This window comes from Capra hircus, chromosome 19 (assembly GCF_001704415.2).
Source record: "Capra hircus breed San Clemente chromosome 19, ASM170441v1, whole genome shotgun sequence".
In the NCBI taxonomy this organism is placed as follows: Eukaryota; Metazoa; Chordata; class Mammalia; order Artiodactyla; family Bovidae; genus Capra; species Capra hircus.
The window spans coordinates 60557896-60572919 of NC_030826.1; the positions used below are offsets into that span (position 1 = coordinate 60557896).

At 46.9% G+C, this 15024-nt stretch overlaps 1 protein-coding gene across 3 annotated transcripts in view; it reads left to right on the forward strand.

The window, feature by feature from the left end:
• ABCA5 (ATP binding cassette subfamily A member 5) overlaps positions 1-10763 on the forward strand; it is a 64663-nt gene extending 53900 nt beyond the window's left edge. For 2 of the 3 annotated variants that reach the window (XM_018063914.1, XM_018063915.1), the window contains 10 exons: positions 164-290; positions 607-724; positions 823-914; positions 2433-2608; positions 2996-3262; positions 3959-4078; positions 4661-4810; positions 5180-5259; positions 6470-6525; positions 7028-10763. In XM_018063914.1, the coding sequence (XP_017919403.1) occupies positions 164-290; positions 607-724; positions 823-914; positions 2433-2608; positions 2996-3262; positions 3959-4078; positions 4661-4810; positions 5180-5259; positions 6470-6525; positions 7028-7135 (1294 nt within the window). In that variant the 3' untranslated portion in view covers positions 7136-10763. The remainder of the gene's footprint in view (positions 1-163; positions 291-606; positions 725-822; positions 915-2432; positions 2609-2995; positions 3263-3958; positions 4079-4660; positions 4811-5179; positions 5260-6469; positions 6526-7027) is intronic. The other variant, XM_018063916.1, reaches the window with a different exon arrangement.

The window sequence follows — 15024 nt, forward strand, 5'->3', positions numbered from 1 at the left end:
ACCGGAGGAGGACGTGGCGTCCGCTCCAGCTTCCTCACCTGGTTAAGAGCTCTCTCTAACGTCAGAGCTCATGCCCATGTGTTGCTGTCTCCCCACCCCGGTCATTTCTGTACTTAGTGCTTGAATTTCTTAGTGTTACCTGAAAATCTGTTTATACTTTCAGGAGTCTTTCGACAAAGTCCAAACACAGAAAGTTTTCAGAACCACCCAACAATGAGGATGAAGATGAAGATGTCAAAGCTGAAAGGCTGAAGGTCAAAGAGCTGATGAGCTGTCAGTGTTGCGAGGAGGTGAGTTAGTCTTTATTGCTGGGTCGTCTGCAGTGGTCAGCAATGGTCAGCTCCTCACACACGGGAGTTAACCTGGAAAAATAGTCCTCTTTCATATGACTCAATCTGGAAAAAGTCCTGTCTTTGAAAAACTATTTTTGTCCAATTACTTTTGAGTAAGCCGTTATTTCAGCCATAAATGGGATATTTATTTGTACAGTACCCCTCGTTAGGAAATATAGTTCTTATGACATGGACATAAGGTGTATACTGCCTTTCATTTAGTGATAGATATTTGATTTATAACTCTCTTTTAAAATCCTATTTTCCTTATTAGAAACCAGCCATTATGGTCAATAATTTGCATAAAGAATATGAAGACAAGAAAGATTTTCTTCCTACAAGAAAAGTAAAGAAAGTGGCAAATAAATATGTCTCCTTCTGTGTGAAAAAAGGCTGGTATTATTTTTTTCTTAAATAACTTTCCCAGAAAAAGTAATTCTCATTTTCCAGTTTGATTTGCATTTGGTGACTTTCCTTCTCGTTCCCTCAGGAGAGATCTTGGGACTGCTGGGTCCAAATGGCGCAGGCAAAAGCACGCTCATCAATATCCTGGCTGGTGACAGCGAGCCAACCTCAGGCCAGGTATGGTCTAGCATGTGGCCTGTATTGAATACGGTTTGCATTTGTTTCCCAGTAGTCATGTATGGCTGTGAGAGCTGGACTGTAAAAAACGCTGAGCATCAAAGAATTGATGCTTTGGAACTGGTGCTGGAAAAGATTATTGAGAGTCCCTTGAACAGCAAGGAGATCAAACCAGTCCATCCTAAAGGAAATCAGTCCTGAATACTCACTAGAACTACTGATGCTGAAGCTGAAGCTCCAGTACTTTGGCCACTTAATCGGAAGAGCCGACTCATTGGAAAAGACCTTGATGTTGGGAAAGGTTGAGGGCAGGAGGAGAAGGGGATGACAGAGGATGAGATAGTTAGCATCACCAACTCAATGGACGTGAATCTGAGCAAACTCTGGGAGATGGTAAAGGACAGAGGAGCCTGGCGTGCTGCAGTCCATGGAGCCGAAAAGAAACAGACTCGACTTCGTAACAGGATAACAATAACGACAGTGAAAAATGGGATTTCAGTGCTCAGATTTTATGGTTTGGTGTTAATTTTTTAGGAGAGCTTGATCAAATTATGCTCTCTTTGTGAGAATACTGTAATAGTGAAATGTCTGTGCGTACACGCAGAGCATACGTATACAGTGTTCCTGTTCTGTGGCGACTACAAGCCCAGGTGACTCGTCCCCTGACTTTAACAGCCACCCCTGTGTTGACCTCAGGAAGTGGAGGAGCGGAGCTGAGCCTGCCCTCAGCCAGCCTTTGGTGACGGGCTCACCTCCCAAGCTCTCTGCGTGAACTTTGCACGACTGCCCTGATCCCACCTCCTGCCTCCTTCTCGCCAGCAGCTCTGGCTCACTGCTTACCCAGGAAACGCCCAGCACACCTGACTCTTTCTGTCACCTTGGGTGTTGCTTATGTTGGCTGTTTCGTACCCCGTGGAAAACGAGATGATCAAGTTCACTTATTTCCTTGGCCCAAATAGCACCTTTCAGAGTTTCCCTGGTGGCTCAGTGGTAAAGAATCCGCCTGTCAATGCAGGAGACCCAGGTTTGATCCCTGATCTGGGAAGATCCCACGTGCCGCCGAGCGACTAAGCTCGTGCGCCGCATCTGAGCGTGTCTTGAGAGCCTGGGAGCCACGTAACTGAGGCCCACGTGCCTTCGAGCTGGTGCCCCATAGCCAGGGAGGCCGCCGCGGTGAGAAACCTGCTCGCCGCCCCTGGACAAAGGCTGTTGCAGCAAGACAGACCCAGCACAGCCAGGAATAAATATATAAATAAATGAACACATAAAACCAGCCCCTGACCCTCGTGGTTAAATCTGCGACCCCCGCCCCAGCCTTGCATCCCTGGTCCCCGTTTCTGACCAGGTCACTCACCTCCAGCTCAGCAGTGCAGGTCCTGTCTTCCTCAGGAAGGAGTGAGAGTCTGACCTCGCCTTATCCTGGCTCTGGGAAGGAGTTTGAGTGAATCCACCAGCCACTTCCTTTATGATGCTAGGTGACGCAGAAGCGGCCCTTCCACCCGGTGTGTCTTTCTGCAGGTCTTCCTAGGAGACTACTCTTTGCACCCAGCTGAAGACGACGACTCCGTGAGGTGTATGGGCTACTGTCCCCAGATCAATCCCCTGTGGCAAGACATCACCCTGAAGGAACACCTCCAGATCTACGGGGCTGTGAAAGGGATGAGCGCCAGCGACGTGCAGGAGGTCACGGATCGGTGAGGCCCTGCATTCAGCTCCCTCTGTCACCTGGGGAAGGTCATGACGCACAGTTTCAAAATCTCACAACAGGCATTTCCCTGGATCGTAGTTTCCATGGGAAAAGATCATTACTTTCCCATATATTCTTCTACCAACTTATGACGGCTATGAAAATGAAAACACTTCTATTTTTGAATACGGAATCAATGTACTTATGAATTGCCACGAAACCTATTTTAATTTAAAGCGAACCTTTTAGTCATGATGTTGATGTATTTGAAATGAGCTTCTACCGACTTAACTGTTTTAGGGAAAAAAAAAAAAAGCTTCAGGGATCATAATCTGTATTATTAATTGTGTCTGAGGGTATCATGGCATGCTCATTTATACCATCTCTTTTGCAGAATAACAAATGCACTTGATCTCAAAGAACACCTCCAGAAAACGGTAAAGAAACTTCCTGCAGGAATCAAGCGCAAGGTGCGTTTGTCAGAGCGCGTGCGCGTGTGCAGCCCAGCGCCTGGCACCGCGCCGGCCGCGCGTCTTACAGCCCCCCGTGTTTGTCGTCCCCCGCAGCTGTGCTTCGCCCTGAGCATGCTGGGGAACCCCCCGGTCACGCTGCTGGACGAGCCGTCCACAGGCATGGATCCCAAAGCCAAGCAGCACATGTGGTGAGTGTGAGGCGGGGACTCGCGAGGCCCCGCGCTGGGCCGCCATCACTCGGGTCCTGTCAGGTACGGATTCATACTCAGAGTCCTGCAAGGAAGGAAAAATTGTGATTACCTGTTTCTAGAGATCCCCTTAAACTTAATCATATTTTTCATGAAGTGTTGACAATAACATTGTGTATTCTGGGACCAAATTGAGAATACTGTTGTCTGAATAGTTTTTAAAATGGTTTTCTTCTTGTCTAAAGTAACATACGTGAGTGAACATCTCCTAACCGTACTGCCTAGAATGCGCATTATGTACGGTGAAACTCTCTGCTAAGTAGCTGACTGAGCCTAGGTTTCCACGTCTATGAAATGTGAGGTTTGGGTCAGACATATGTTAAGATTTCCCTGTGATTCTGTGGCTATTTATGTTCTAACATGAAAAGCTTTCAGTTTGTATAACTGGTTGGTTAACACACTTTCAACCCATAGGGACACTTGAAATCATGAACTTTTCTTTCTACTTGACAAGGTTTCAGAAATAAGGTAAGTTAGTTAGGCTAGAGGAATCATAGTTGGGCAGAGTATAATAAGTATAGCAGTTGATATTTGGTAAATCTGTTAACCCAAGAGCTGGATTTTTAAAAACTCAGGTGTTTTTGTTCATGTTCAAGTGCCATCTTCCCTTCTGTTCGTTTCATTTGTATTTTGTAGGAGAGCAATTAGAACCGCATTCAAAAACAGGAAGCGGGCCGCTATCCTGACCACTCACTACATGGAGGAGGCGGAGGCCGTCTGCGACCGGGTGGCCGTCTTGGTGTCCGGGCGGCTGAGGTGGGCGTCGGCCAGTGGGAGGCAGGGTGTGTGCTGCAGCGGCGTCATTTCAGAGACATCTCATGATCCTGTCGGTTTTAAGTGTTGAGACATGCTTCCTTGTTTAATCAGCTCTCCATAGAATTACTTGGAAATTAGTGTTACTTCTCCCCAAAACTGGCCAGCTGCTCTGCCTGTGGAGACTCCCTGTTCTCTCTTACGTTTGCAACTTTGACGTAGGTTGGCCAAGGACTCCAGCATAAGAATCTTACTCAGCCGGTGTTTTCTCTGTAATGAACTTCACTTTTGGTTGTGCTGGGTCTGTTGCTGTGAGCAGGCTTCCTCTAGTTGTGATGAGGAGGCTCCTCTTGACGGCGGGTGGGGGCTTCTCCATGTGGTGGCTTCCCTGGTGGAGGCACACGGGCTCGCTGCGGCCACGGGCTCAGCCGGAACAAGACCAGGGCTGAGCTCATGTCCCCGGCCTTGACTGGCAGACTAACCACGGGACCACCACGGACGTCCTAAGTTATCCTTAGGTGAGAAATCACCTTTGAAGCTATCAGCTTCCTTCACATCTATACGCCCTTTTAAAATTCACTACAGGTGTATCGGGACAGTGCAACATCTGAAGAGTAAATTTGGAAAAGGGTACTTTTTGGAAATCAAATTAAAGGATTGGATAGAGGGCCTGGAAGTAGACCGTCTCCAAAGAGAAATCCGGTGTATTTTCCCAAACGCAAGCCGCCAGGAAAGGTGACGTTTTAAAAATGCAGCTGTGTTTCTCGGTAGAGTGGTAATCGTGAAAATCGGCTACTGTATTAAGGATTGGGGGGGAAGATGCTGTCATTATTGGACTAATGTAGTTTGATGAATGGCCTTCACATTTAACTTTTTATTAATGTTAGATCTTTCAGTGTGTGATAGTAAAGGTTTGACAGCTTTTATTTGGTAGTAAGGAAAGAGTTATTTTATTGTGCATGGAAATATTTTAAGATTTCAAATGATTTTCATCTAAATAAGTGTCAAATTATGGGAGTTTTATTTTGAAGTTTTAAAGTATTGAATTTTGGCTTCAGAACACACAGTAGTCACTTCTGAATTTTCCTTCATCTTTGCTTTCAGTTTCTCTACTATTCTGGCTTACAAAATTCCTAAGGAAGACGTTCAGTCCCTTTCACAGTCTTTTTCTAAGCTGGAAGAAGGTGAGTAATAATTTGAAAAACACTGAGATGGTTTCAAATTATGAGGGAATTTTATGAAAAAGTTTAGAAGTTGGGTCTCAGTTTACTGCAGAAACTACAGTGAGTAAGATGACCTTCTGTTAATTGAATCTAAGCTATAGGAAAATACAGCCTGGGATTTTGTCGATGAGCTGTGTTGTCGTGTAAGCCTTTCACCCTCTTGAGAGGACGTCACCGCAGTTTTTACGTTGCGTCTGAGAAAGTTCAGTTTAATTAGCCCCTACTAGTTCAGTCCAGAAGCCGGAGCTTTGCATTTCCTGAGCCCTCACTTTGTATCAGGCCATGGAAGGAGCCACGGGAACAAGACCCAGGGGCGGCAGGAGGAAGGAGAGGAGAGCTCGCGGTGCGGACGGGTGGGCCTTCCTGACCCGACCTGCAGAGACGCTTGTGGGATGTCAGCGTTTTCAAAAGAAATGTTAGGGGGGATGCAGACACCTCCCCAGGGGAGAGAGGCATCTTCTGGACGGGCATGTGTTCAGGTCCAGGTCATTTCATAAAAAAGCATCTGGAAACCATGAAGCAGCCTGTGTTTCCTGGTGCTCGCTCTGTGGTTGAAGGGGACATTAGAATAAAGCGGGGGAATTAAAGGCGTGAATGGAAAAGCAGGACTTCGATACTGGATTCGATTGCGAAAGGGTCTGAAATAAACCTGAAGAAGTATATAGACACAGGACTGATACCCGGAATCTAGCTGCAGAAGTCCGGGACAGACTGCTGGGATTGTGGGGGCGGGAGATGGAGAGCAGGGATCCACAGAAGCAAGGAGAAGGGCGGCAGAAGCGGAGGAGGGAGCGGCGGAGCTGCTGTGAGAAGGGGCCGTGGGAAGCGGCGGCGAGCCTGCGCCCAGGGCTGTGGGGTGGCCCGTGAGCCCGCGCGCCCCCGTGAGCCCGCGCGCCCCCGTGAGCCCGCGCGCCCCCGTGAGCCCGCGCGCCCCCGTGAGCCCGCGCGCCCCCGTGAGCCCGCGCGCCCCCGTGAGCCCGGCCCAGGGCTGTGGGGAGGCCGCGGGCGGGGGAGGGGAGGCAGGTAGGGGGTGACGTCACTGACAGCCTGCAGCTGAGTGGGCCAATCAGAGAGATGAAGAAAGCACAAGTGGTTAGCCACTCAGTAGGTATTGCCGTTTGATTATTCAAAAATATTACTTAGTGAAATACTGTTTTTTGTGTTTTCACAGCTAAACATACATTCGCTATTGAAGAGTACAGCTTTTCTCAAGCCACGCTGGAACAGGTACCACAAAGTTAACTGTTAACAGTTCTGTAGGAGAAAGCGTGCAGCATCTAAGTGTTCAGGTTTGTTTTGGAAAGGGAAGAGATCGAGAGCCAGAGACGGGTTACTGTGGAGTGGTCCGCAACCGTGTGAATTTTAAACAACTTGAGGTTCTCCATCTGCTTGTTTTGAATAGCTTTTTTTTTAGTTTCAAGAAAATGACTCATGATGGATGGCATTCATATTGGCACATCTGAAATTACATTGCTTAAATATTTATAAACTATCCTTTACCACCGTGCCACTTTATCAGTCCAAAAAACTGATCTATTAATCCTCTAAAATGGCATTCATCAGTATATAGGATTAGTGGGGATCATTCTGTTTAAATAATATTAAGTGTATCTCTTGATACTTGAGTGGTTCGTGTATTTAGATACAGCTTCATGCCACTGCTGATTTAGTTAAAATGTTCCTAGGATAATCACAGTGCAGGATACTGTACTCATTTATTTCCACGTAGGTTTTTGTGGAACTCACCAAAGAGCAAGAGGAGGAAGACAGCAGCTGTGGCACCTTCAACAGCGCACTCTGGTGGGAAAGAACGCAGGAGGACAGAGTCGTGTTTTGAATTCATGCTGCTTGCCCCACTTCCCGCATTTCTTTCTTTTACGATTTAGTTTTGGCTTGACAGTTTATTGCTTGAACAATAATCGAAGAGCCGAGAAAGCACTTGGGATTTTCCTGACTCCCTGCATTGAAATGCCATCAGTTGTGTGTTTTGCTTTTCTTTGAATAACCCTTGCGTACAGCCACGTGAGCCTGCGTGGTGGCGTCTACAGCGTGTTGTGCTGTAGTCTGTGCGTGAAGGTGACTATGTCCTGTTCACTTTTCAGAAGCAGCGCTTGTGAATTTATGAAGACCTAGTGATAGGATCGTTTTATTTTGAGCAGCTATCTGTAAGTTTATACCATCTAGTTACGTAAGTATGTAATGCCCCAATCTAAATAAGAAGACAGATACGTAGAACAGAGACATAAAGCAAAAGTCCGCTCTCCTTTTTAATTTCCAAGAGAAACTGAATGGAAATTGGCCTCCTAAAAAGCTTAAACACTGGACAGGCTGCTTGCAGAGAGAGGTTTGCAGGCCGTGACCTTCACTGGGCAAGATGCATGTGTCGAAATAACTGAAAGGAGACCCTGTTCTCTTAGGTGACTGTAGACATCAGTGACTCAGGTACAGTTCTTTTGCTTACAGTAAAATTCAGAGATGTTTCAGTTATGGTGGAAGACTGTGTCTAGAATCTTACAGTGTAGCAATCTGATTCTTCCGTTGTTTGGGGCTGGAATGACGACATCTATAGGGCTGCAAGAGTTAATCCATACCTTCTCCTCCACCCCGATGGAAAATGGAAAGCTTTTGTCTTCTTCATTACAAAGAATATATTTTATTATATAAATGAACTTTGTTATTTGAATATCTCTCCTTTGTAGAGTTGTAAGTATGTCACTGTGAATTTGTTTACTCACCTCAGATTCACTTTGGAATATGGTGGAACATAGATAAACGTGGTCATTAAGGAAAAGTAAATTCTACACAATTCTCTTTAGTAAGAAACCAGTTTTCTTCTGTGACAGAGTTGAAGTGAGATTTTGGTTAAGGTATACGTACAAATACTTCTGCATAGACCCCGTGTGTGGACTGTAGGGATATAACATAAATCATACTGTGTTGTGAGCTCAGCCACTCAGTCCTGTCTGACTCTCTGCGACCCCCTGGACTGTCACCCGCCAGGCTCCCTTGTCCATGGAATTGTCCAGGCAAGGACGCTGGAGTGGGTTGCCATGCCCTCCTCCAGGGGTCTAACCAACCCAGGGATCAAACCTGTGTCTCTTGCGCTGGCAGGCGTGTTCTTTACCACTGTGCCACCTGGGGAGTCCCAGTTGACATTGTATCTCAACCAGATGAATGAGAGTTACCAACTTTGGAAAAGCAAGTATATTGGGGTGTGACTATACTGTGTGATAGAGAGTCTTAGAGAACAGCAGTCGCAATAGAAGGGTTTGGTGCCGAGTTTCTCTGAAGACGCACACCCTTTGATGAGGCTGCTGACTCGCGTGGTGAACCTGAACTTTTGGCTGTGCCGCGCGGTGAGACGGCTGTGAGTCCGGCTGTGTGGCTGAGGATACGGCAGCGCACCTTCCTCAGCCTCAGGACAAGGTGCCCGACCGGCGTTTCCCTTTGCTGTTCCAGTCACATGCCTGACAGTACCGGACCTTGCCTGGTGTCTCAGGTCTTCCTTCTAACTACACGAGCTGTCTTAGAGCCTCCGCTGGCATCTGCAGCCCGCACCAGAGTGATTTCTCCTTGTAGGACTCAGTTGGCACTAGTCTAACCTCCTGTTACCACGGAACTTGCCTCCCGCTACTGACCTTTGGTTCTTCACCTGAGAATCTCACTCTTCGAATCTTTAGTAAAAGCTGTCACTATTAAACTGTAGCACTGGATGATGAATACAAGTCCAGAAACATTTGAGGGAAAACCCTTCCCTTTATAGATGAATTAATCAGCAATGCACTGTGCTTTCTAAGCAAGTCACGGCAGATCGGTTGCTGTACATTTAAAGAGGTGCCTTTCAGTGCCTGACATCAGCGTAACACCCGGGGCTTCTCTGGGGATACAGCTCTGCAGTTGTGCTCACCGGCCATCATTCACATCTGTCAGGCTCATCATTGTACTGTTACTGTGCTCTTGTAAGCATTAAAAAAAAAAAAAAACAAAACACCTTTTTGAAAAGTTTTTACATACTTTGAGTGGATACATCTTGGTCATGAATTAAATTATTCATAGGAATGTTCTGTTCCCATTTTCTCACAGTAGGAGCATTTTTCCTAATCAGAAGTACCGTTTAACTACTACTTAGGAAAACCAGGGTGAGTGGAGTTTGAAGAAAAGGACACAGCAAGTCAAATACGGAGTTTACCTTCACTGACTGTACAGTTCAAATGTCTTAAATTATAACCTCAAAGCTTTTTTTTTTGTATCAATGCAAATAAGTACATACATTAGGAAGCAGCTAGGAAAACCTCCCCCCTCCCCGGCTTATGTTTTCTGTCCACAGTCAAATTTTAACAGTGAAAAGGCTGGACTTCACGGAGTGACAGTGGTCAGTGGCCAACAAGGCAAACGTCCGTCTGCAGCCTCAGGAAGGAGACAGGAGAGGCGCAGCGATGAGCAGGCTCCACTCTGTCCCTTCCTGAGCCACTTTGTCTTTCTGGCGGGTTTGTTCTCAGTAAAAGGCTGCATGTTCCCCTAAAAGCCTACTTTCCTTTAAATCGCCCCAAACTATCTAAAACCACTGTTTTTATCGTTAAAATGTTTTTAGAGTAATTTAATTCCACCAACACTTTAGTGATCACGTTTCAAGCGGTGGGTCTTTGGGTAAGACCGTAACTCTCCGCTTTGGCCTTGTAAGGTCTTACAGTGCAGCAGGAAGACATTAGAAACTTGGGTCACTTAGCACTCAGTCATGTCCAACTCTGCAACCCCATGAGTGCAGCCCGCTGGGCTCCTCTGTCCATGGGGTTTCCCAGGCAAGAACACTGGAGTAGGTTGCCATTTCCTTCTGCAGGGGATCTTCCTGATCCAGGGATGGAACCTGCGTCTCCGGCAGTGGTGGGCCTGTTCTTCACTAACCCTAACCCCTGAGCCCCCAGAGAAGCCCCCAGATCCTTGGGTCCTGACTCTGGTACCGTATGATGGCACTTTGCTGGCTGTACAATGTTTGGTTGGGGCAGAGCTCTACTGAGGGTTAGTGGCATCCTGCTTTTATCGTTCTGTTGGCCACAGATTTTCTTCGGTTGTACTAAGAATCCAACAAAACATTATGCTGCATTTTTATGTAACGCATTAATAGATGTTCATCTTTTAAAAACAGAAATGCTCCTCTCTAATGTATTTGTAATATTACTAAATGATTTTTCGTTTTCTTTCCCGAAAGAACACGTTACATAAAATGAAAAAATCTTTTCTCAGGTGAATAACTTTTATATCAGCTATTCTTATAAGGTAAAAGTTTATTTATTTTTTATTCATAATACGTTCCATGTAATTAATTCTCAGTGTACCCATTTAAGAAAAGTAAGTATGATTATAGTATTAGTAGTAAGCTTTAAGAACTGAAACTTTAGCACAACTTTTCATTTTGTATGAAATGGATACTTTGTTACTTAGTGTATATTAAAAATGAAGGGAAAATCTGGCACTGAAATTGTAATTTATTTTTAGTATCTGTTCAGAAGGCAGTGGCACCCCACTCCAGTGTTCTTGCCTGGAGAATCCCAGGGACGGGGGAGCCTGGTGGGCTGCCATCTATGGGGTCGCACAGAGTCGGACACGACTGAAGCGACTTAGCAGCAGCGGCAGTGTTTTTAAGAATGTTCAACGAGGAACACTGATAGTTGTTATTACTCAGTCGCTGTCATGTCCGACTCTCTTCAGCCTCGTGGACTGCAGCACGCCAGGCTTTCTTGTCCTTCACTGTCTGGGGTCCCACAGAGTCGGACACGACTGAAGCGACGTAGCAGCAGTAGCGGCCAGTACTCTTGCCTGGAAAATCCCACAGATGGAGGAGCCTGGTGGGCTGCAGTCCATGGGGTCGCAGAGAGTCAGACACGACTGGCGACTTCACCTTCACCTTCACCTGCGTACCTGAAGTTGATGGTTCTCCAGCTTCTGCTTCATCCAGCCCAGCATTGACAGTTACCTGTGTTTTAGTTTACATTCATATTTTAAACTTAAACTAGACATTCTTGTAGATCTTTTTTTATCTCAAATCTATTTTGTAAAAATGTAAAGCAATCATTTTTGCTTATATTTTATTATTTATCAGATTAAGTTATTCCCAAATATTTAATACATATTTATTATTCTCCTTAGGATATTTAAATAAATTGATTCAACACTTAGATAAGATTTTAAATTTAATGAACCAATGTTTCTCAAGGACCTAAGCAGCTCTTGCAAATCTAATTAATCAGATTAATTTTATGTAGCATAAAACCAGCATACACAAAACTACATGATTAGAAGTCTTGCTGCCACTCTTGCATAAATGCAGACTTCCAAAGAATATCAGTATAGTAATCTAATTATTTCCCCCATGTCTCCACACGGACCTCGCCAGGGTCATAGCATTTGCTAAATAAAGCCATCAAAGGTCACTGAAGTCCACCTCCGGATAACCCGAGACAGAGATGGAGGATGCGGGTGAGGCAGCTCGGGTGGGGATTGGAGCTTCTCCAGGGCGAGAAGCGTAAACCCGGTCTCACCTCGGAGAGCAGGCTGGCGCCTGTCCCGGGGGCTGTTTGAGTTCGTGCTTTGACCTTTTGCTCTTGTTCGGTGGCACAGTCGCGTCCCGCTCTGTGACCCCGTGGGCAGTAGCCCGCCAGGCCCCTCTGTCCATGGGCCTTCCCAGGCAAGAGCACGGGAGGGCACCTTCCGGACCCAGGGGTGGAAGCCCGGTCTCCTGCATCGGCAGGTGGTTCTTTCCCGCGGAGTCACCAGGGTCGCCCTCGGCTTTCCAGCCCCCCGGGCGCGGGTGAGAGCCGCCGGCGAGACGGGAGCGCTTTCGGCCACCAGGTGGCCCCAGCGCGCCGCGCGTCCTCCCGGCGGCGGAGAGGCGGCCTGCGACGCAGGACACCCGGGCTCCATCCCCGCGAAGGGAGAGGCCCTCCAGTGTGCTCGCCTGCAGAGTCCATGGACAGAGGGGCCCTGCGGGCTCCAGCCCACGGGGTCACAGAGCCGGACACGACTGAAGAGGCGTAGCACGCACGCGTGCAGGGACACGACTGAGCCACCAACTAACGCGGGGGCCCAGGAGGAGCCCGAGCTGGAGCCAGCAAGTCAGCCCGGGGGCTGGAGGCTGCATCCCGCGGAGAGGACGGGCGTCCTTACGCTAGTTCACGTGGGGGAGAGGCGACAGCACTGTTCAGAGCGTCCGGACGAAGGAGGAGAAACGCAAGGGAGCCAGAAGGCGCCCCAGGCATCCGTCAGAGGCAAGGGGCGCACAGCCAGGGCGCGAAGGACCCCACTCGCGTGCGGCCCAGCTCCAGGCCCGCCTTCAGTTACATCGCCAGCGCTGATTCCCCTCCTTAGCTTTTCTCTTAGGAGCCGCAAAATCAAGCCTTCCAGGTCCTCTGGGCAAGGCAACCAGTGCTCTGTTAGACACTCCAGTCGTGTCCAGCTCTGCGACCCCCTGGGCTCCTCTGTCCATGGGATTCTCCAGGCAAGAATACTGGAGTGGGTTGCCATTTCCTTCTCCAGGGGATCTTTCCCACCCAGGGATCGAACTGGAGTCTCCCACATTGATGGCAGATTCTTTATGTCTGAGTCCCCAGGGAAGCCCTGTGGAGAATCCTCTATCACTGTCTCTTAAACAAAGGTGAATTTCATTGATAACTGGGAGGCAGATGGGCAGAGACCCTAAAACAAACCTCCAGGAAATGAGTCCTGGGGGAGTCGTTGGTAATAAAGATATGATCACAGCCTGATTTTCACTGCTTCAAATCGTAAAACTAGTGATACATACTTGAGAAAACTGGTTTTTTTCCCATATAAATGAGGACTTAGGGATGTCCATGATAATTTTCAGATGGGAGAAAGCATCAAGATGAGTCACAAGTATCACTTTAGTGAAGTATTTTCTTTGATTGCTTAAAAAGAATTATCTGGCCGTGCCAGGCCTTAGCTGCAGCAGGAGGGCGCTAGCTAGTTCCCCAACCAGGGATCCAACCTGGGCCCCCAGCATTGGGAGTGTAGAGACTTAGCCACTGAACCACCCAGGGTCCTGTGACGTACTTTTGCACAAGAAACCACCCCAAAATGTAGCATCTTAAAACAATAAAGATTAACCAGTTCACAGTTTCTATAGGTCAGAAATTAGAGCATAGCTTAGCTGTATGCTTTTAAAATGAATGACCAAACAGGAAAAAAAAAGGCAATTTGAGGTAAGGGGAAACTGAGAAAGGGAATATCAAGGATAAAAGATGTAATTAATACAGAGCCATTAAAGGAAACAGGAGATTATTTTTAAAAGTCAGAGGATGAGACCTACATCATGAACGAGTCCACTTTATCCCAGGAATTCAACTTCAGAGAATTGTAAGGATTATTAGAAAACAGAAATCGTAAAACATTAGAAAATAGAAATCGTAAAACTGCGTCAATACAGATGAACATATTGTTTAGAAAATTCAAAAAAATCTCCAATGATAATAGAGTGCTCAGCAAAATTCAAAGTAACATGCAAAATTAATCCTGCTCTTCTAGACAGTTCACTTCAGTTGCTCAGTCGTGTCTGACTCTTTGCGACCCCATGAACAGCAGCATGCCAGGCCTCCCTGTCCATCACCATCTCCCAGAGTTCACTCAAACCCATGTCCATCGAGTCAGTGATGCCATCCAGCCATCTCATCCTCTGTCGTCCCCTTCTCCTCCTGCCCCCAATCCCTCCCAGCATCAGAGTCTTTTCCAATGAGGCAACTCTTCGCATCAGGTGGCCAAAGTACTGGAGTTTCAGCTTTAGCATCATTCCTTCCAAAGAAATCCCAGGGCTGATCTCCTTCAGAATGGACTGGTTGGATCTCCTTGCAGTCCAAGGGACCCTCAGGAGTCTTCTCCAACATCACAGTTCAAAAGCATCAATTCTTCGGCCCTCAGCTTTCTTCACAGTCCAACTCTCACATCCATACATGACCACTGGAAAAACCATAGCCTTGACTAGACAGACCTTTGTTGGCAAAGTAATGTCTCTGCTTTTCAATATGCTATCTAAGTTGGTCATAACTTTTCTTCCAAGAAGTAAGCGTCTTTTAATTTCATGGCTACAATCACCATCTACAGTGATTTTGGAGCCCCCCAAAATAAAGTCTGATACTGTTTCCACTGTTTCCCCATCTATTTCCCATGAAGTGATGGGACCGGATGCCATGATCTTCGTTTTCTGAATGTTGAGCTTTAAGCCCACTTTTTCACTCTCCTCTTAAACTTTCATCAAGAGGCTTTTTAGTTCCTCTTCACTTTCTGCCATAACGGTGGTATCATCTGCATATCTGAGGTTATTGATATTTCTCCCAGCAATCTTGATTCCATCTTGTGCTTCTTCCAGCCCAGCGTTTCTCATGATATACTCTGCATATAAGTTAAATAAGCAGGGTGACAATATACAGCCTTGATGTACTCCTTTTCCTATTTGGAACCAGTCTGTTGTTCCACGTCGAGTTCTAACTGTTGCTTCCTGACCTGCATATAGGTTTCTCAAGAGGCAGGTCAGGTGGTCTGGACAAGCATCAATTAATTTGTTTAGTCACTCGGTCCTGCCCAACTCTTCTGCGACCCTATGGGCTGTAGCCTGGCCAGACTCCTCTGGCCATGGGATTCTCCAGGCAAGAATGCTGGATGGGTTGCCATTTCCTTCTCCAGGAGCTCTTCCTGATCCGGGGATCGAACACATGTCTCCTG